Source organism: Neofelis nebulosa, chromosome 16 (genome assembly GCF_028018385.1).
Source record: "Neofelis nebulosa isolate mNeoNeb1 chromosome 16, mNeoNeb1.pri, whole genome shotgun sequence".
Classification (NCBI taxonomy): Eukaryota; Metazoa; Chordata; class Mammalia; order Carnivora; family Felidae; genus Neofelis; species Neofelis nebulosa.
The window spans coordinates 40,468,292-40,488,867 of NC_080797.1; the positions used below are offsets into that span (position 1 = coordinate 40,468,292).

The following is a 20,576-nucleotide window of genomic DNA, read 5'->3' on the forward strand; positions in this document are numbered from 1 at the left end:
GCGCGGCGGGCGGCGAGCGGGGGCCTGCCTCCTGAGCACCGCTCTGCAGGGCCTGGGTGACCAGGGCATCGGGGGCTGTGCCGCGCGGTGCGGACGAGCCGGGCGCGTCTGGCAGGCAGCCTCGTTTTGCCGGACGAATGCGAGACCCAGGGAGGGGACCGGGAGGAGGTCCCTCTGGAGGCATTCAGCGTGTTTACTGAGTGCTTAGCGTGTGTGCCTCGTGCTGTACCGAACGCTGTAGACGCACGATTTTACTCCTCAACAATGTTACCACGTAGGTATTGTTATCATCCCTATTTTGCTACATTGGAAAGCGAGGCTGGGGAAGGTTAGGTGGCTCATTCGGGGGTCACACCTACAGTGTTAGTGAGTGTTTATTCAAAGATACGGATTCTTGGGGCGCCTGGGTGGCGCAGTCGGTTAGGCGTCCGACTTCAGCCAGGTCACGATCTCGCGGTCCGTGAGTTCGAGCCCCGCGTCAGGCTCTGGGCTGATGGCTCGGAGCCTGGAGCCTGTTTCCGATTCTGTGTCTCCCTCTCTCTCTGCCCCTCCCCCGTTCATGCTCTGTCTCTCTCTGTCCCAAAAATAAATAAAAAATGTTGAAAAAAAAAATTAAAAACAAAAACAAAAAACAAAGATACGGATTCTTGTACCCGACCCAACAGTTGCACTCCTAGGTGTATGTGCAAGAGGGTTGAAAACACGCTCCCACGAAAACGTGGAGATGGATGTTCGCGGCAGCATTGTTCATAATGGGCAAAACCCAGAAGCGAACCAAATATCCAAGAAAGGATGCCTTGATAACCTGCATGTCAAACGCAGAGATCAACCAGGGGTGGTGTTGAGTCTTGGCGTTAAAATTTTCTCATGGTAGGGGCGCCTCGGTGGCTCAGTTGGTTAAGCGTCCGACTTCGGCTGGGGTCATGATTTTGCGGGTCATGATCTTGCGGTTCGTGAGTTCAAGCCCGGCGTCAGGCTCTGTGCTGACAGCTCAGAGCCTGGAGCCTGTTTCAGATTCTGTGTCTCCCTCTCTCTCTCTGACCCTCCCCCGTTCATGTTCTGTCTCTCTCTGTCTCAAAAGTAAATAAAAAAAGCGTTGAAAAAAAAAATTAAAAAAAATTTTTTTTTCTCATGGTAATCTCCACTTTGTTTATAGGTCGCCTTGACCTAGAAGGGATTTGAGGCGTCCCATTCGGCTACAGACAGCTGAGTTCCAGGTTGAATGTGTTGGGACCGCATCCTGTCTTTTCTGTTTCTCTAGATACCGTGCGTATTTCCGTAAAGTTGGGCCACAGAACGTGTCCAATGGACTGAATTCGGTGCTAGTCTGTGTCTCATCTCTTTTTTTCCTTTTAGGGAATTAATTTGATAGCGCCTATCGATGGCTCTAATGAAGTCATCACTGTCGCTGGAGTCCAGTGAGAGTGACTCTGAAGAGTTGCCAACGTTTGCCTTTCTGAAGCAGGAAGCGTCTTCAACGAAGAGGGGGCAGCCTCAGAGGGAGAAGATTGTTATGGTTGATACCTCGGATTCTGAGGCCTCCCGTCCTCCATCACCAAAGTTGAAAGATACACCACCTGTCCCAGACATAGCGGAACCTGTCCCACAAACGGAGCCAGTCAGGGTGCTAAGCAGTGGAAGTGAGGATGAGGAAGAATTAATCCCCCTGGCCCAGAGGCTTACATGTAAGTTTCTGACCCGCAAGCAGCTGAGCCCTGAGGACGCTAGCTCCCCGATTCAAACTGTGTGGGGTCATCGGAGTACTGAAGGAGCATCGTGCGGCTGGAAAAAACAGTCCTTTCCAAAGGTCCCTGGTGCCTCCTTCCGTGGCACCTCAGAGAGATGTTCATCAAGTAACAGGGACCCTGTGGGAGACCGTCTGTGCCATCAGCTTCCAGCCTTCCAAGCCACCTGCCCTGTGCGGAGCGACAGCTTGACAGCGACCAAAACAAATGCTGAAGCCCCCCCACTTCAGAAGAGAACCAAGCATGGTCAGAAGGTCCAGAGGAGAGGCTCACGGGGATGCCAGCCGCGGGGACAAGCAAGCCAGAAGGAGAGTACCCTGAGACAACAGGAAAGGCAGAAGAAGGTGGCCCTGGTGAACAGGCTGAAAGCTCAGAGGCCCGAGGAATGCTTAAGGCACATCATTGTGGGGCTGGATCCAGGTGCTCCTGGCAACTGTCTTCATCCTGTGCTGGGCCCTTCCTGCTCCTGGGCCACCCACTGATAGCGCCTTTCCTGTCGTCTGTTGCAGTGCTCTTACAGATGGAAGGCGGAGGCCAGCTCCTCGGGGCGCTGCAGTCCATGGAGTGCCGCTGTGTGATTGAGGCACAGGCCGTGCCTTGCAGCATCACCTGGAGGAGAAGGGCCGGGCTAGCTGAGGTAGCAGCTTTCTGGCTGACGTCTCTCCTCCCCTCTTCGAGCCACCCGATACTTGTGCTTTTATTGTTAAGAATATTAGGCAAGGTCCCAGCAGGAAAACAGAAGGCACACTCAGGATAATTTGAGGAAGATTTAATAATAAAGGATCCATTTTTTAAAGCGTAGGCAGGCTACAAGGAAATGACAAGGGACGACACAGTACCTCAAGGTAATAATAACACCGTTAACTCAGGATTTCTCCACCTCAGGTACGGTCGGCATTTCAGGTCGGATAATTCTCTGTTGTGGGGGCTGTCCTGTGCACTGTAGAACGTTGAACGGCATCCCTGGCCTCTATCCACCAGATGCCAGTTAGCATACTCCCGGGCATGACAATCAAAAACGTCTCTAGATGGTGCCAAACATCCCTTGTGGGAAAAACTCACCCCTGGTTGAGAACCACTGACATGTTTCTTACCATACCTCGGCCTGAATGGATGAAGGGGAGAAGTGGTTATCAGAATCCAGGAGAGAGAAATGTAGACAGCACCCACCTTGAGAGAGGCTTGACCTCCAGTAGAGGAAGGTAGCAAACCCTAAGTGACCCCATCTCGAGGGAGCCAGGGAAATATCTCGACTTCGCTCCTCCCTCCCTCCCTCCCTCCAATCTCCTCCTGGGTTCCCCGCCAACCTTTGCACCAGACAGCCTGGTGATGCGGCCTCCTGCAGGGAGCAGAGTGGGGAAGGAGGGAGAGGGGATCCATGGGGGGCAGAGAGAAGGTAATTCTCACAGGATTTCTACTTCTCTCTAGCTGGGCTTTGGGAATGGGTGGGCTTGTGCTTGAATCTCAGCCCCAGGCCTTTATGGCTATGAGCCTAGGCAAATTATTTCATCTTCTTGTGCCTCATGTGTAAAATGAGGACACCGTTACATCCTTTTGGGTGCCCCGTGTCGTGGGGACTAAGATAACCAAGCACCGGCCCGTAGCAGGCACACAGCAAATGTTCCTTCCTTGGCCCGGGCTCCCAGGTTACTACAGCTGCTGTGCCTTCCACTCATCTGGTCTGTGAATCCACAATACTCCACCCCTCATTTAAGAGTTTCTAGATGAAAACGTTAAGATTTTTTCCTCTTGGGTCACCTGGCTGGCTCAGTCAGTAGAGCACTTGACTCGTGATCTTGGGGTCATGAGTTCAAGCCCCACTTAGGGTGTGGAGCCTGCTTAAAAATATTTTTCCTCGCATTTGGCTCTCATTTGCTCAATAATTTAGGGCAATTGCATACTTTTTTTTTCTTAATTGATTTTATTTCTTTTGAGAGAGAGAGAGAGCACACACAGGAGGGGCAGAGAGAAAGAGAGAATCCCAAGCAGGCTCCGCACTGTCCGTACAGAGGCTGACCCAGGACTCGAACTCACGAACCGTGAGATTGTGACTTGAGCTGAAATCAAGGTTCAGATGCTTAACTGACTGAGCCACCCAGGCGCCCCTAATTGCACACTTTTTAATTTGGGTTGTTAGCAAATCTTTATATCCATGTCGCAGCTTAACCTTTCAAGGCACTTCCACATTCTCCCTCATGTGTCAGTCGCGGTCACCCCAGTCACCCCGCACAGAGCGAGTTCTTACCCCCACATCACAGGCGGGGGGAGGCAGGTCAGAGGAGCACAGCTGAGCGGGAACTAGAACCCACAGCTCCTCCCACTGCACTTTGCTCTGTTCTAGGCCTTGGCTTTTCTTTCCAGGGACCCAGTCAGAAAACTGCACTGGCCCCGCTCCCGGTCACTGTGTGACACTGGATTGTTGGCCCTGGTGAAGAGAAGGTGCTCTCCCAGGCGGAAGTTCCCCTGTGGCTCTTACCTCTGTCACACAAAACCTGTGTGTGTGTAAGGGCCACTCAGCTCCCAGTCAGCATCTACCCTCAAGGAGCAAGTTACTTATTTGTACCAACCCCTCTGGAAGAGTTTCCTTCCCCTCCACCCCCCTATCCAAAGCGCCCAGAAACATTGGCAGTTCTCAGCATTTCCACACCTTTTACTCACCGCCTCAGATGCAGTATGCCAAGGTCGAGCAGGGGAGGACTGGGAGGGACAGGATCACGGGTTACCGTTTCTGGACACCACGGCTTCATTCCAGAAGAATACTGCACAAGTGGGCTCGGCTGATGGGAATAAGTTCATCACCCAGAAGGCCTGGGTCTCTCTCACGGGTGCTGAGCGACTGCTGAGCTGCCCCTCTCTGCTGGGTCCCGGGTCCTTTGGCAGGATGGAGAGGAAGGCTGGGTGGAGGAACCGATGGTCCTGGTGCTGCTCCTGGCAGAGGCGTTTGTGTCCATGGTCTACAAGTTCAAGCAGGTGGGCAGAGACGAGTGTCCCGCGAGGCACGGGACAGAGGGCCGACTCTAGGGAACAGACGTTAACACAGCGTCTGCCTTCGCGCAGGGAAGCCTGGGTGACTCTGAGAAAGGGAAGGAAACACTCCGGAGCTTCGTAACTGACACCACAGCGAGGACAGCTGGGAAGGCTCTGTCCCTGGTGATTGTGGACCAGGAGAAATGCTTCAGGTTTGAATTTGTCCTCGAGACAGCCTGAAAAGGGGCAGCTCTTGGGCCGTCGGGGTGCACTTACTCATCCCAGATCTGGGTCCTCCCTGGCAAGCCCTGTGGGACCCTCTGGTCTGGTCTTTTCACCCCTTTCCTGCCTGAGCTCAGCCCGGAGCTGCTGCTCTTTGACCTCCCCCCGCCCCCCATTCCAGCGCTCCCCATCTTCCAAGAAGAAGGAAACCGGGAGTGGCAAACAGAGAACAGGCCAAGGAGAAGAAGCGGAGACAACCAGAGGCCAGCGCAGGGCAAATGGTGTCCAGGGTAGACGTGGAAGAGGTAAGAACTCGGTGTTGCCTGAGTCGGGCTGGGCTCTCACTCTCCCCTAACCCAGTTTGCTGTGGATAAGGAACAAAGTGCCTGCTGGACACGACTCTCTGCCTTGGCACCGAGTAGGAGAGAAGGGGCTAAAACAGGGAGCCAAGGCGCTGGGGTGCAGCTTCGGCGGGTGTGAGAGGGCAACTTCGACGAGGCCGAGTCCCTCTGCCCTTCCAGCCCATCCCGCTTTTGGGTGTCTAGGCATTGGTGGATCTGCAGCTATACACCGAAGCCCAGGCCCGAATCGTGCAGAGCTGGAAAGAGCTGGCCGACTTCGCCTGTGCATTTACAAAGGCTGTGGCCGAGGCGCCCTTCAAGTGAGTGCCCCCAGCAAGTCTCCACCCCACCGCCGGGCCTGGTTCTGTGCGGATGTCCTCTTCCCCTGGGGTCTGCTGCCGGCTCATTGTCGGTCAAGCTGGCGGTGGAAGGAGCAGACCTTGTGCTGGGGATTCTCATGAGGAGCCCTCAAGCCTTGCGCCTGTAAAATGTTCTGCTTTAGCTCATGTGTAAGTTCGTGGCCTGCAGGCTGCCCTGGGTCACCAGTAAGCCAAGTTGCCAGGTTTCATTACATGGCAGGTCACAGTGTAATAAGCCCTCATGAAACAAACTTTTAGCCTACTTAGTTCTAGGAGTGTTCATGGTCGGAATTTAGAGTTAGTAAAAGACCTCAGAGACAATTCAGGCCAAGTCCCTCCTCATTCTATACCTGAGGGAACTGAGGCCTTAAGAGAGTGCCTTGTCTAAGCTCCTAGCAAGTTAGAACTGGACCAGGTTCCCCGATTGCCTGACACCCAGTCCCTTGTGTGTCTGTCCTTGTGCACACTGCTATCTGGTCGACACAACCCAGTTTCAGCATGTGAAACAATCTGGTACTTTCCTGGTGTTTTCTCTCTTAATGGAAAGGACTAGGTGTTGTTTTTAAGGGAACCAGCAACTAGCGGTGTTTGGGAACAAAGCACTCAAATAGGCCAGATACAACATTGTGCCTGCCTCTTGGGGGGGTCAGTGGAAGGAGGGAGGGTTTTTAAGTTCCCAGCCGAGGGGACAGGTGGAGTGACTGACTCATGACTCTTCAACTGCTATTCACAGGAAGCTTCGAGATCAAACCAGTTTCTCTTTCTGCCTGGAGAGTGACTGGGCGGGAGGGGCAAAGGTTGACCGAGCTGGCAGGGGGCTCGCGCTGGTCTGGAGGAGACAGATTCAGCAGCTGAACAGAGTCAGCCTGGACATGGCCAGTGCCATTGTGGACACCTATCCCTCCCCGCAGCGTCTGGTCCAGGTATGCTGCTGCAGGGGTCACCCCCCACCTGGCACCCCGTGGCCTCGGTGGACTCCCAGGCGGCTTCCTTGGAGCACACCGGTGGTCCACAGTGTGGGCCTGCTAAAAGCAGTTAACACTGACCCGGGGAGGACAGGTTCTCCTCCCCAACACCCTAGCTTACTGCCCCCTTATGGATGCACAAGGGTGACTGGATGGTACAGTATTGAGAGGTCACTTGCCACTTGCAGGCTTACAGGCGGTGTTTTTCGGAGCAAGAGCGCCAGAATTTGCTTGCGGACATACAGGTTCGCCGTGGGGAAGGTGTGACCTCCACCTCCCGCCGTGTTGGACCAGAGCTCTCCAGGCGGATCTACCTTCAGATGACCACTCTGCAGCCAGCTCTCTCTTTAGACAGTGCAGACTGATGCCAGCCCTCGGGGACAAGGATGACAAAGAAAGTTTGCATCTCCTCCGCCTTTGGCCACAGGAAGAGACCAGACACGCCTCCTTGAAGCACAAGCCTGGGTCGGACCACAGGCTGTTCCCTGGGCGCCCTTATCTGCAGAAGTCTCCCTGTCAGCTTGGGACAGATGGCTGAGATACTTGTGTTTACCTTCACAAGCCTTTAATTTTCCTCTCCTAGCAAAAACCCAGCTGCCGTGCACAAATCACCCCTCCCCCAGCCAGCCCTCAACCCTCAAAACACAAAGAAACAAAGACAGACCACTCAGACACATATTTAATAATTGTAGAAATCCAGAAGAACCTCAGCATCAAATCTCGAGATCATGAGTGAACTTCCCTCAGCGGGTTGACTTGACTAGGGCCGGGTGTGCCCTGCCTTCCTACACCCACTGAAGCCGCCTCAACCAGCCCCTGTGTGGGGACTTCCATATCCTCTTAATCTCATGTCACGTACTATTTAGTTTCAATAAAGCATTTGTACCAATGGCTCTGGAGCTTGGAGGAAGACTAAGGAATGTGTAGTGATTCTGAGTAAGGTATGGGCTTTTGCAGCAGAGCTATCTGGGGAGGGAGAAAGGAACAAGTCACTTCTTCCAATAGGATGGTCATAAGTGGCCATCCTATCCAAATGAGCCACTAAGGCTAAAAACCCTGGACCTCACTCTGTCTCTGAACCATGACAGGTTCTTGTTCCCCTGAGGGAGAGACAAGAAGCTCGTAACTGGGACCTTTCAGTGAATGAGCACCATGATGACCATTTCTTTTCCCTTCATCCGGCTTTTGTGAAAAAGAGAGGCCAAGGAGGCCACAGAGCAAGCAGAGGCATAATCTGGGAGACAAGAGGATGGACAGTCCTGCCCGTCTGTGCCGGTCATTAGGAAGTGCACCACTTTTAAACTCCGTGGTGCCACTCGCTTCCCTTCATTGCAGAGGTGGTTCTAGGTCTCGACCCAAACAATTCTAGACGTCCATCTCCATGAAACTTTGGAATTTTCAGGTTGACTTTGACTTACTTTGTCGCACCAACTACCAACAGCTGCCCGAGACAATATGGCTTTGCAATGGTCCACCTCGTTGTTTACTGGCAATCAGGGAGTTAATGCTCTAAAACTGAGGCAAGGAGCCTGGGCCGTCCCCATTTTGCGAAAGCCACATGAGCCGGGGGCAGGGCTCTACCGGAGCTGCCAGGACCCTCATGGCTATGAGATTTCTATTTGTGGGACATGAAGCTTGCCTACCGTCAAAGATTTTACACCCCAGCTGAGAGACACTCAGTTCTGGTGTGACTTCTGTTCTCTCCTGACATTATTATGGAAGCAAAATGACAGGATACTGGAGCAGGAGTTCAGTTCTGCCTCAACTAGCTGGGAGACCATAGGCAAGTCACCGAAGGCCTCAGTTTCCCTGTCTGCAAGTGTTCTATTGGACTGGGTGGTCCTGAAGTCCCTTTCACAGCCTGAGGTTTTATATGGTCATTAAAAATGTCTGAGGTCCTTAAGAAAATAGGTATCCCCCCCCCCACCCCTCCCAATTTAGGCTAGATTTGCCGAGTATGGTGTTCCCGTAGTCCCCAATCACACTGCCTCCTGATCTGCCCTGGCTGCCCAGGGAGGAATGAAAGAAAGGGTTTGTGACATACAAAAGTATAAATGTAGTGACAGCTGACCTGACCGTTTAGTAGAAACGAGCCTTGCCTTTACACAGCTTTGTAGAACAACTAGAAAAGGCCGTTTTTCCCTCTCCCCACCCCAAGCCTATTCCTTTAGGCATGCAGGTAACTGTCCCCACGTCTCACTTCTTATTCCGCCAGGGGACCCTGACCAAGGAACGGAGAAGTCCTACAAAGAGGGGATCTCAAGTACCAATCGGCAGCCATTTGATGATGGCAGGTAGGTCGGACGCTAAAAAGAGGTTGTGTCCAGCAGAACCCAATTCCATAGGAATCCAAGCTCCAAGGCTGGGAGGCAGCAGGTGTGGAGGACAGGCTCACTGCTGAGAATCGGCCTGCAGCACCCACTGCAGGATGTCGTGGCTGCGCAGACCCCGGACCGCGTTGTCGTAGATGGTGTTCACGCTGGTGCACAGGGGCTGCCGCTGCAGCTCTGTCACCCGACAGGCGACCAGCCCGCCGGCCACACACAGCAGCAGCAGCAGCAGCAGCTTCAGCACGGCCCAGGACCTGGTGTGTTTCCGGGGGGGTGGCTTGCGGGGGCGAGAGCCGGACTTTGATTCTGGAGGGACAGAGTCACAGCGGACAAGAACGTTCAGTCAGTGGGAGACGACCCGTACTCTACCCATTGAGGCAGATCCGCCAGAACCCCCTCCTCAAAGGCAAACTCCCAGGCCCTGACGAGAGGACTTTTTAAGGCCATCTGAGTTCTTGAAACCCTCTGCTTATGCAGAGCCCGAAACAGAAGTCCTCCTCCAGTGGATCTCAAGAGGATACACTCAGAACGAGGAGTCATTCCGGGCGCCTCACGGAGCTCAGTCCCCAGAGTCCCTCGGGATCAGGGGAGGGGCTTTTCAGGGGGCAACAAGCACAGTTAGAATGCTGCTTCAATGCTAGAGTGAGTATATATATTACATTTCTAATTTTTTTAAAAAAATTGGTTTTGAGGGGTGCTTGAGGAGCTCAGTCGGGTGAGTGTCTGACTTCGGCTCAGGTCATGATCTCATGGTTTGTGAGTTCAAGCCCCACACTGGGGTCTGTGCTGACAGCTCGGAGCCTGGAGCCTGCTTCGGATTCTGTGTCTTGCTCTCTCTCTGCCCCTCCCCCATTCATGCTCTGTCTCTGTTTCTCTCAAAAATAAACATTTTTTTTTAAATTTTTTTTAACGTTTATTTTTGAGACAGAGAGAGACAGAGCATGAACGGGGGAGGAGCAGAGAGAGAGGGAGACACAGAATCGGAAGCAGGCTCCAGGCTCTGGGCCATCAGCCCAGGCCCAACGTGGGGCTCGAACTCACGGACCGTGAGATCGTGACCTGAGCTGAAGTCGGACACTCAACCGACTGAGCCACCCAGGCGCCCCTCAAAAATAAACATTTTAAAAAATAATAAAATTTTTGAAATGCTTTAAAAAAATAAATACAATAAAATAAAAACCGGTTTTGAGATTAAAAAAAAAAATTTTTTTTAGTGTTTATTTATCTTTGAAAAAGAGAGACAACGCGCACTCGCGCGGGGGAGGGGCAGGGAGAGAGACAGAATCTGAAGTAGGCTCCAGGCTCTGAGCTGTCAGCACAGAGCCCGGTGCGGCGCTTGAACTCACGAGGTGAGACCGTGACCTGAGCCGAAGTTGGCCACTTAATCGACTGAGCCACTCAGGCGCCCCTGGTTTTGAGATTTTTAGCCAAAACTTTTAAAAACTTGACTGAGCACCCACATGCCAAGAACTGCATGATCCCGTCACATAGGTTTTCTTGCTTAAAGCTGTCGCTACCCTGTGAGGAGGTGGAATCCTCGTTTTACACAAGGAAACAGAACGGGGGCCAGGCAACCTGCTCCAGGCCAGCGAGGGAGAGCCGCAGCCGGGCCCCACGCCTTCACCCTCCCTACAGAATTCCTTCCCCGGCTCAGGGGCCTCTCCCCTCACAGGCCCCATTGGCCCAGAAGGTGTACAATCCTCCCCTATATATGGAGCCATGTCCCTACACAAATCCAACTGGAAGTATATTCAGGCAAAACACTGTGTTTTTTATACAGCATGGCTCCCTGAAGGCAGCAAAACGATTCCTCTGGTGTTCAAGCAAAAAGAGGGCGCTCTGTTCCGACTTGGAGAGAAAACCAGAGGTAGTGCTGGCATCTCTGAGACGGTACCGTGCACTCAGAATGCCCAAGTGCACTTCACAGATGATGCGAGGAACTTTTAAGGGTAATGTGACCACATGCAATCTTCGCTTTATGGCGATTTTGCCATCCAACCCTTACAAGAAGGAAGGGCAGCTCCCTATTCTGGGAACGCTCTAAGCCATGGCTCACCAAACACCTGCACGTAAGCACCTGCTCCCCAGGACAGCCCCCCCGACCCCCTGTAGGCAAACCCTCCACGTGACTCCCAGGACTGAGAGCATGCTGGATCTGACCAGGTCTGCAGCCTCGCTCACTGCCCCCTCAGTGCCCCCGCGGCACCCCCGCCGGAACCCTGCAACTGCGAAAACATACTCGGAGCCTGATTTGCTTCCTTCTTCGGCTTCTTCTCCTGCTCCCGCTTGGCTGCTTTGAGGGCGTCGTACTCCTTTCTCCGGCGCTCCTTCTCTTCCGCCTTCTCCCGCTTCCGCAGCTCCCGCTCCTGCGCCTCCTTAGCTCGCTGCTTGGCCTCCCGCTTCTTCTCGGCCTCTGCAGGAAAATCCACCCCAAGATGACTTCTCACCCACAAACCTGCAAGAGTGCTTTCCTGAGTGACTAAAAGCACGGGCTTGGCCTTTCCCTTATGCCACAGGTCACTGAAGCAGTCCTAAGGAGACAGCTATCTTCCTGCTCTCCAGGAAGTAAGCCCTCCCTCAAATACAGTAAACTGCTCTCAGGGTTTGCTGGATGGATTATTGAAAGGTTCCCAGCCCCGTGCAGTGGAGAGATTAGGGTAATGTAACAAGGGTACATGAGGAAGGCACGGGTGACGAGCCTGGTGATTCAGAAAGCACAGAGGGACACCCTTATTATACAACTTGGCTGTCAAGAGAAGAAACCATGATTCTATGGGATTCCTGTCTTCCCAAGCTTCAGAAGGGAACGTAGCATGGGAAGGGCAAGTAAGAAGACAAAGTGAGCACTCAAGTTCACAGTTAGACACGATGGAAATGTTTTCCTGAGAAAGCAAGACTAATCATTTGTCAGAGGGAACCTCTAGGCTCCCACTCAGGAATCTGTGACACATTCTGATTTACTTCACGGTTCAAGTACGTTTACATCCAATGCCCAGCTTACAAATTACTGGGTTCTAAAAATGCACTTCCAGATTAGTTATTTGGAAGCCTGAAGTACATTTTTCCAAAGCCAGAATGCCACAAATTAGGGAGTTAAATGTCTTTCTGGGCTTAAAAGCCCATCTGACCCATAATGTAGCCGAATTGTAGTGTGCGAAGTACTGGAGCTTTCCACTGCTTTTCTGTGTACAAACAAGCTCCAAGTTCCAGCTGGGCAACGACAATGCCAAGAGCACATTCTACCCCACCCGGAGAGAACATGTGGAGGCAGGAAGTCAAGCAGCAGTGGTCCAAGGAAATACAGCATCACAGCAGCCACGCATGTGAGAAGGCCCGGTGTCACTCAGGCTCTTTCAGGATCTGCCCATGACCAGTACTAAGCACGTCCTCCCCCCTCCAAACACGGAATCCTCCAGTAAGGGGGCTCAGACATCTGCCAGTCAACGGAGCGCCCGCCGTGCGCCAAACCTTGCGCTAAGTGCTTGAGATACAGCAGTGAAGACAAATCGGGTTCCAGCACCTAAGACCTTCTAGAGACGGAGACAAACGAGTGAACAAACAGAAAAAAGACAACGACATGCGCCTCAAAGAGAGTAACAGAGACTGTGATGGAGTGACGGGAGGGATGCTGCCCAAGTCTGGGTGGTTCGGAAGGGGTTACGGTAAAGCTACGGCAACATCTGAGCAGACAAGGACATGAACCCAGCCGCGTAAAGACCCGAAGAAGAAACCAGGCACAGCCCCTGCAGTAAGACCGGACTTAGCGTGTTCGAGCAACAGTAGCGGCTCGTGTGGCTGAAGTTAACAGCGTTCTCTCCCCTGGGTGCCGGACACAGCTGGAGAAGCAAGCAGGCCTGGGGCCATGGTGGGCCCGGTCGTCTGTGGAGCTAAGTTTGAATTTCATCCTAAATTCAATCAGGAGCCATTAGAGCGTCTTAAGCAAATAGCAGCATCACCGACTTATGTCGTAAAGGGATCCCTGTGGCTGCCGTGCGGAAGGGGCACCAGCGTGGAGACAGGCCACGGAGCTGGGAGGGGTCTACAGCGCGGAGGCTGAATTACAGTAGGGCCCGGGGGTGGAGGAACCATCACACACGGGCCTTGCTGACACACTGGATGCTGGGGAACTGAAGACAGACGTCCGGACATCTTTCCAGTTTCAGGCTTGAATAACTACAGGGATGGTGACAGTCTAGTCCAGGGGACCCCCGGGAGGGCTCGCAGGGGACTGACCGTCTCGGCCACGCTCAAGTTGAGCTGCCTCTTAACCCTCCCAGCCGGCTGCCGGACTCTCGAGCTCAGCGGAGAAGCCAGGACTGGACACAGATGACACCATACACCACCATGCTACTCCTCACGATGCTTCCACGGACCCCGGCTCCTGACCCGTGGGAGCCAGCGGCAGGGCGAGGACGGGAAGATGGCTGGCGGAGGGACGGCACCTACCTCGTTCTACTTCCAGCCGCCGCTGCCTCTCTCGCTCCTGGTCAGCCTGCACGGCCTTCATGTGCTGTAACACCTGCAAAGGGGGAGCGGAGATCTGTACTAGCCCAAGCCGGGGGCTCCACGGCACACGCGTCTGCTCAGGAGGCTCAAAAGCACGACGGCTCCTTTTAGGTGAGCACAGCCCTGCGGCAGCGCGGAGCTAACGGAGGCCATCCTGTCTTCGTCTCCTACCTTACTAAGCCGGCCTTAGCTGGAGAAGGGCCAGCTGAGCCCAGGCCACGAAAGCTGTGAGCAAACACGTTTGTGAAACCCACTGCCGACTGGAGCGTGGAAGGAGTCCTGCTCTTTACAGTCCCTGTCACACGCACGATCTCACGTGTGCCCCAGGCAACTCTTGGTGGTGGGCAGGACGGCACTTCCACCGAGACTTTCTGACTTCCTGACCTCCCTCCCTCGGCCACCTTACAAAGTTCCGCTCTTCCCTGTCCTCGGGAGGCCTCTTACCTACGTCAGACGTAATGCTAGTTTCCCTAAGGGTGGCGACTACCGTCCCATCTGCGGGCTAGACACTCAGTATGTGTTTGATGAACGACTGACTGGATCCCCACCTCAAAAGGAAGAAAGCCAAGGCTGACGGGGGGTGATCTGTCCACCTCGCGTGGCTGGAAGGTAGCACAGCTCAGAGGACTGGTCTTCTGAGCTCCTGGGCCTGAGCTTGTCCCACTCAGGGCAGCACACAAACTAAGGAAGCCTCTAGGAGGAAGCCAAGAGCCATTTGGCCCATACACCGCTCAAAGCCGTGGCTCCCAGAGCCCCTCAAATCCTCGTCCAGTCAGTCGTGGACAGCCCCTGACAAAAACAGCCCCAGAGATTCTCACTACGGGCATGGTTAGGGGAGGAGGTAAAAGACTTTATTTTTTCAGGCTGTGTTTTTAGAAGCTATCCCTTGTTTGTAGAGGAGAGTGAAAGCTTAGAGCCCAGCACAATCCTAACGCTACCACTTACGGACCCTGTGACCTTAGCAAGTGACTCAACCTCTCAGGCTCCCTGCAAGAGCCTGCTTTGAAGCCACAAGGAACCCTGTCCTGAGCAACCCAGGCCTTGAACCTGCTGCAACCTCTCAGAAGGGAGTCAGTCTTACTAAAAAAAAATGGCCACTCAACAAGGAGTGCAGGATCTGCAGGAAGGTCAAGCCTGATGGTGGGAGGCAGCCCAAGTTCAAAGTCCCTGTCTCACTCTGAATTCCAAATACTAAGTAAGCACCAACCATTCAGGGGGTTTTAAGGGGTGTACAGGTCGCTAAATAAAGAGCTGAGAGGTTTAAGAGACCTCCCTTTTTCCCCAGGCCCTAATACATCAGGAGTTAGCTGAAAACAGCCAGTTCAGAAAAAGGAGCGACTCCTCTGGTGCAGACCGTGAGCCCCGAGGGTGGATTTTGTCCACCGGTCCCAGTCCACGTTTTCTGATAAGCACTTGATGAATGCTTTCCAGCTAACAAATTATTTTTAAAAGGTGCTGTACTACGCACCAGGCTTATCAGTGACTACAGCTGACCCATGCAGCCACAAGGTCAGGGCTGGTGAGATCTACGCTATCTCCCAGGGACAACTGACCTCGTTCTGGCTGGCCCAAGCCACGCTACTACAACGCCTAAAGGTGTGCCAGAGACTGCTCTGGGCAGCAGTGCCGGGGAGCGCGGCTCTAGTTACCATATCCACAACGCAATGTGCTACCTGGAGCTCCGTCTGGAAGTATGTGCTAACACTAAAGACCTCTGTGCTCAACAGAAGTTATCCTTGTAGAGTACGAGCAATTTCACGAGGTTTCACATATTACTAGTTGAATGAATAAAGGGAGAAATGAAACGTGTGTGTACTGGGCATTTCTCAGGTCAGAGAAATGGAAGTCATATCTACTTCCCGGGGTTATGAGGAGCATGAGGTGAAATACAAAGCATGCAGGACAAAGGGAGAGTCATCCCTTACAGCTATCGTTCTTCCTCAGAACACACATCACTCCTAAAGCGCCAGGAGTTCACCGATCACTTGTACTGTTCTCAGCTAAGGGCAAGCTGTTGCCGTGGCTACCTGGCTGCACTGACCTTGTACTTGGATCTCCTGTGCCAGTGGATGACAGAGATGATGAGACTCTCTCAGAAGCCCTGAGCTAATGACAAGACAAGGCCATTATTCTTGAGCCTCACCTAGAGACCCGCACCCCCCACCCCCCCACCGTGCCCACATCTCACTGACATCAATTCTAGGATTTAAATCTAAAGCGTTTAAAGTCTATTCTGTTCATCAAGCCTCCTCAACATGCCCAAGTAAGTCATCTGGTGCTCAGCTGAAGCAGCAGCAATCTGTTCTAAAGCTGGAGGGAAGAGGGACTGTGGCTGGAGTGTGAGAGATGCGTGGTGTCGTTCTTAAGAAGCAGCACAAGGCCCCCTCAGGGTTGCTGGCTGTGTCTGCTTCCGTGCCGCCTTTGGTTCCTCGCTCCTCTATCAGATGACTTGACTGAAATAAATCAGATCTGCCCAGGACGTGTCTGCCTATCGGTACAGCATCCTAATGTTGACACCGTTATCAAAATTCCTATAACCACCGCGACTTAGGCCACAGCCCCTACCCTTCTTGTCCCATTTGAACAACTGTCAATAGTGTAATGTGGGATCGGGCAAGGTCCTGGTTTCTTAAATGTTTATTTATTTTGAGAGAGACAGAGAGAGAGAGAGAGACAGAAAGAGAACGCACGAGAGAGCAAGTGCGTGAGCGAGTGGGGGAGGAGCAGAGAGGGAGTGAGAGAATCCCAAGCAGGCGCTGCGCTGACACATGGGGCTCGATCTCACAAACCAAGAAATCATAACCTGAGCCAAAATCAAGAGTCGGATGCTTAACTGACTGAGCCACCCAGGCGCCCCAAGGTCCTGGTTTCTTAAGAACGGAAGTTTTGCAGCAGAGAAGACAGTCTTGTTCTGCTACTTGTAACGTCAACATAGAAACAAAGGTCCCTCTGCCTGACAGGCTCATAGCAGCCGTATTTCACTGGGACCTCAGTGCTCGAATCAACACACAGCTACAGGTGCCCTGGGAGGGAAAAACAAGAGGAGGCAGAGGCTAGTCCCCGGGGAATGGCAGAGGCGACCCGGGGGAGCTTCGTGCTTACCTTGTTGGCACACTGCTTACACTGCTTCTCATCCAAGCAATCCCCTGCCACTTTGGCCAGGACAGGATCCAGGGGGTTATCCTTCAGGTCCAGCCACTTCAGGCTCTGAAGGGATAGAACAGAGAGGCTGGCTAAGCCCAAGTTCACAAGAGAGTCCCTCAAGGCGAGCAAAATGAGCAGGAAGAAAGCCCCTGTGTGTTCCAGCTGCAGGGAAAGCCGTGCGAGGCAGCACCAACAAGGTGGCATTTCCGCCAGCCTTCCTCACAGCCATGCTCCATCGGCCCCCGAGCCCCGTGCCTCACCCGACCGTGGAACGCTGCCTCGTGAACCGTTACCTTGAGCTGAGCAAAGCTGACGGGCAGGGTCACCAGCTTGTTGTTGAGGAGATCCAGGTGCTGGAGGTTGACCAGACGGCCAAAGTCGGCCGGCAGCTGCTGCAGTCTGTTCTTACTCAGGTCCAGCTTCACCAGGTGTGTGAGGCCACAGAAATCCGACTAGGACCCGAAGAGACAGCGCCTAAGCCTCGGGCGCACACTCTGGTGTAGCCACTGCAGAAGCCCGCGAGCCAGAGGCACCGACGTGTAAACCCTGACCCCACCTGCCACCGGCTGTTCCACCCTGGATGAAGTGCGGCTAACACTCAGCCCCTCTGGTGCCAAGCAGTGAGAAGTACGTGGAAAAGGACGTAGCACAAAGTGGGCACAAAATAAGTGTGTTCCCTCATGCTCTGTTCTCGCTGCGACTGGAGCCATGAGGGGGGTCCCTCCTGTGCCCTCACAGCACCCTGTGTTCGCCTTTCACAGGAGCTGTCGAAACACAACGGAACCATCCGCCTTCCTGGAAAGATGATGCGCCCCTTAAGCAGTCAGTGTCACTCTTTGTTCTTCACGGCACCTAGCACAGTACCCACCTGAAATCAAGCTCCGGCCTCGGCTAAGAGACACTACTCATGCTCTCCGGGGACCTGAAACCACCAGTGATTCTGTACTGCCGAGGAAGGCACAAACAACTGAGTTCAGACCGAAAAGAGCACCAGGGGCTGCTGGAGTGACTCCCGACAAAGTGTGCAGCAGCATCAGGCTGCACGGAACTGCCACCATCCTGTCATTAGACATGGAATACTTCCTAGGGGCAGCGGGACCTCAGCTGCTTTTTCAGTGTGAAAAAACGGTTCCTGATGAGCCGCAGGAAGACGCCGCGGATAATGAGCGAGGCCCGGGAGAATACTGAGAGGGGAACAGACTAATGATCCGATGAATAACCTGCCAACTTCTGAGACTCGGTCCCTGAGCCGGAGCCCAGTGGAGTACGTCAGGGAGTGACACGGCCAGAGTGATGGATGGAAAAGGCAACGAGGAAGGAGCACCGCTCTGGAGGAGAATGGCTATCACCCCGGAGAGGCTGAAGGGCTGAACCACTCCAGGGCCTAGACGGGTATAAAGGATGGTGAACTGAAGAAATCTCGAAGCATATGAAAGAGGAGAACTGGGAGAAGTTGTGCAAGAAAAATCAAAAGGATCTGACCACAGACTGGCTGTGTTGAACAAAAAAAGTGTCTCGAGTAATTCAAGGGTTGGGAGAATAATATGGTAGTCCCCCAAAACCACACTTTTTTCCTGTTCCCCATCAAAAGGAGGCTGTTCATAAACAGCTTTCTCCCTGCGCTGCACAGCAACTTCCGGAATGGCTTCTAATCTCCTCTACCCAATAGAGAGGTAAACTGTTCTTCAAAGGAATAAAATAAGGCAGAAAAAAAGATGAGCCCAATAAGTGATTCAGCCAGCACTCTGCTGCCTTTAGTGTTTCGTGGCCCGACTTTCCCACTGTTCTGAAGAATGAAGCCTTGCTTCCCTTCTTGCTGAGACAATCCACCCCACCTCACCCACCCCCCAGCATGCTCCGATTCAGTCACAGCCTGTCTGCAGGGCCTGTCCTGAAATTGCGCCTTATGACCTAACTCCTCTAAACAAGAAGGAGAGGGGTGCCTGGGTGGCTCAGTCAGTTGAGCATCTGACTTCGGCTCAGGTCACGATCTCAGTTCATGAGTTTGAGCCCCGCGTCAGGCTCTGTGCTGACAGCTCAGAGCCTGGAGCCTGCTTCAGATTCTGTGTCTCCCTCTCTCTCTGCCCCTCCCCCACTTGCACTGTCTCTCTCCCCCTCTCTCTCTCAAAAATAAACAAACATTAAAGAAATGGGAAAAAAAAAAACCAAACAAGAAGGAGAAGCGGCATCAGGGATCTAGAAGGAACTGTGCTTGCTTGCCGCTCTTACCGGTAGACTAGTCAGTTTATTGCAGGACAGATCCAGTATGGTGGCCTTTGGGAGGGCAACCTAGGAAAAGGAACAAGAACAAAATGTCAGACCAGCACATGGAATGATTCAGTGACATCTGCTAATGAGGCAATTTCCAGAGAAAATTCCCACAACTAGGAAAGGCCTTTAAAAATCGGCACTGAAATATAACGTAGTAAGAGCAACAGCTGCGTGCATCAGCACTTGCTACCTGGCGAGTATTTTACATTACAGTCTTAATCCTCATAACCCTAGAAGATGGGAACTATTATCACCATTTGATAAATGAGGAGGTCTAGGCATAAAGATTAACTAGCTTGCCAAGGGCACTCAAGAGATTAAGCAATGAAACTGGAAATCTGTTCTAACTTCCGCACTACAGAGCCAAGTGCAATTCGTTAAAGGCAGTGGGGAAAACGTAGGTCATCCCAAGTAATGCTAGGGTGGGGGGTGCAGGTAGGAAACCCGGCGGGAAAAGCGGGGACTAAGATCTAACTCTACCCTGGCAACAATCCAGCCGTGTAACCTTCTGGGACCTCAGGCCTCAGTTTCCTGAGTGGGAGCCTGGGAAGAGCGGGGTGGTGGGGTGGGCGGCAGCGCCCGGATTCCAGCCAGTTTAAGCTGGAATTTGGGAAGAGCCCTCGCCGACCCCGCAGTGACACTTCGCAGAGTTCAAGGAAGGACGCCTCAGGGCTGGGACAGCCGGCTGGGATGGCCGGCTTCCTAGAAATGCACGGTTCTGGGCCACACCCAGGTCTACCCAGAGGCCTACTTCTCGGCCGAGTCATTCATTCATTTGTTCATTCATTCTCCCAATGCAGCCAGCAACCACACCGTGGGCGCCTACTTTGAGTCAAGCACGGAGCTGAGCGCTGCGAAAGCCCCCAGACGAGGGGAGATTCACTCCCGACCCGTAAAAAGCTCAGGGCCGAACAAGCAGCTCCTTCTCATCTTCTGGAACTGCGCCAAAGTGACACGTGTACATCCAAGGAAGAAAACTGGGGGCAGGGGTGGGCGCCCGAGGACCGAGTCCCACTCCTCCCACCTGGTTTTAAGACCTGGAAACTGAGGCGTGGGAAAGGAGGCGGCCCGCGCAGGGGCCAGCGCCAGTCTCGGGTGGGCACCTGTGCCCCGCGGGACTGTACTGACCAGCTCCTTGATGGGGACCTCATTCAGGTCGCTGAGGCTCAGGTCCAGCTCGTTGCCGTCCAGCTTGTCGCGGAGGTTCCCGCCCTTGCTACCGGCCTTGGTCATGGTGACGCCGGCTGAGCGGTGCCGGCTCCGGGGCTCCGACGGGCAGGAGAGGCGCTGAGAAGCCGCTCGTCGGTTCAGCGGACTCGCACCCAACCGACAACGCCTGCGTCCGCCGCCGCCGCAGGTGCGAGACGCCGCCGTCCGCCCGACCGCCCGCTGCACTCTGAGCCCCGCGCCCCGCTCCCACCGGTGCAGCCGCGACGACGACCACTTCCGTGTCCACGTCACCTTCCGCGGCCACTGAGACGGGCGGGGCCAGAGCGGCCCGAGTGTGCGCGAGACCGCCATCTGGCGCTTAGGAGAGCGCACTGCAGTCGCCTCCACATCCGGAAGGGTGGGGTTCAAAGCCTTGAGTTCTGCTGCCCGGCGAAGCCGCCGCTTCCCCCCCCCCCTCCCCCCCATCCCGGGGCCCTTGGTAGGCCACTGTCGCTGGCAACGCCAGGAGGCGAAAGGGCACGGGCCTGGGTGCCAGAAGACCTGGGTTGCATCCCAA

General features: G+C 53.8%; 2 protein-coding genes across 4 annotated transcripts; one reads left to right on the forward strand and one right to left on the reverse strand.

The window, feature by feature from the left end:
• The first annotated feature begins 20 nt into the window (after positions 1-20).
• On the forward strand, positions 21-7,492 carry EME1 (essential meiotic structure-specific endonuclease 1). Of its 3 annotated transcripts, XM_058704337.1 has the most exons (10): positions 22-274; positions 1,157-1,266; positions 1,357-2,165; positions 2,255-2,382; positions 4,626-4,715; positions 4,803-4,924; positions 5,116-5,239; positions 5,480-5,595; positions 6,368-6,557; positions 6,788-7,492. In XM_058704337.1, exons 3-10 carry the CDS (start codon positions 1,382-1,384, stop codon positions 6,962-6,964), a joined length of 1,731 nt encoding a protein of 576 aa, XP_058560320.1. In that variant the 5' UTR covers positions 22-274; positions 1,157-1,266; positions 1,357-1,381; the 3' UTR covers positions 6,965-7,492. The 3 variants fall into 3 exon arrangements, with proteins under 3 accessions (XP_058560321.1, XP_058560320.1, XP_058560319.1); XM_058704336.1 differs by lacking the exon at positions 1,157-1,266; XM_058704338.1 differs by lacking the exons at positions 1,157-1,266; positions 4,626-4,715 and having other exon boundaries at positions 21-274.
• LRRC59 (leucine rich repeat containing 59) lies at positions 7,261-20,306 on the reverse strand. The gene is made up of 7 exons (XM_058704339.1): positions 19,979-20,306; positions 18,809-18,868; positions 16,873-17,031; positions 16,538-16,642; positions 13,376-13,448; positions 11,169-11,342; positions 7,261-9,235 (listed from the first exon to the last, which is right to left on the reverse strand). Exons 1-7 carry the CDS (start codon positions 20,081-20,083, stop codon positions 8,991-8,993), a joined length of 921 nt encoding a protein of 306 aa, XP_058560322.1. The 5' UTR covers positions 20,084-20,306; the 3' UTR covers positions 7,261-8,990.
• Positions 20,307-20,576: the final 270 nt, after the last annotated feature.

Excerpts from the sequence above, each read along its gene's own strand:
- EME1 (XM_058704337.1), top strand. The coding sequence starts at position 1,382 with ATGGCTCTAATGAAGTCATCACTGTCGCTGGAGTCCAGTGAGAGTGAC. Across the intron at positions 2,166-2,254 it reads CATTGTGGGGCTGGATCCAG|TGCTCTTACAGATGGAAGGC; the intron begins GTGCTCCTGGCA and ends CGTCTGTTGCAG. Across the intron at positions 5,240-5,479 it reads CCAGGGTAGACGTGGAAGAG|GCATTGGTGGATCTGCAGCT; the intron begins GTAAGAACTCGG and ends TTGGGTGTCTAG.
- LRRC59 (XM_058704339.1), bottom strand. The coding sequence starts at position 20,083 with ATGACCAAGGCCGGTAGCAAGGGCGGGAACCTCCGCGACAAGCTGGAC. Across the intron at positions 13,449-16,537 it reads GTAAGCAGTGTGCCAACAAG|GTGTTACAGCACATGAAGGC; the intron begins GTAAGCACGAAG and ends CCCCCTTTGCAG. Across the intron at positions 11,343-13,375 it reads GCGGCTGGAAGTAGAACGAG|AGGCCGAGAAGAAGCGGGAG; the intron begins GTAGGTGCCGTC and ends ATTTTCCTGCAG.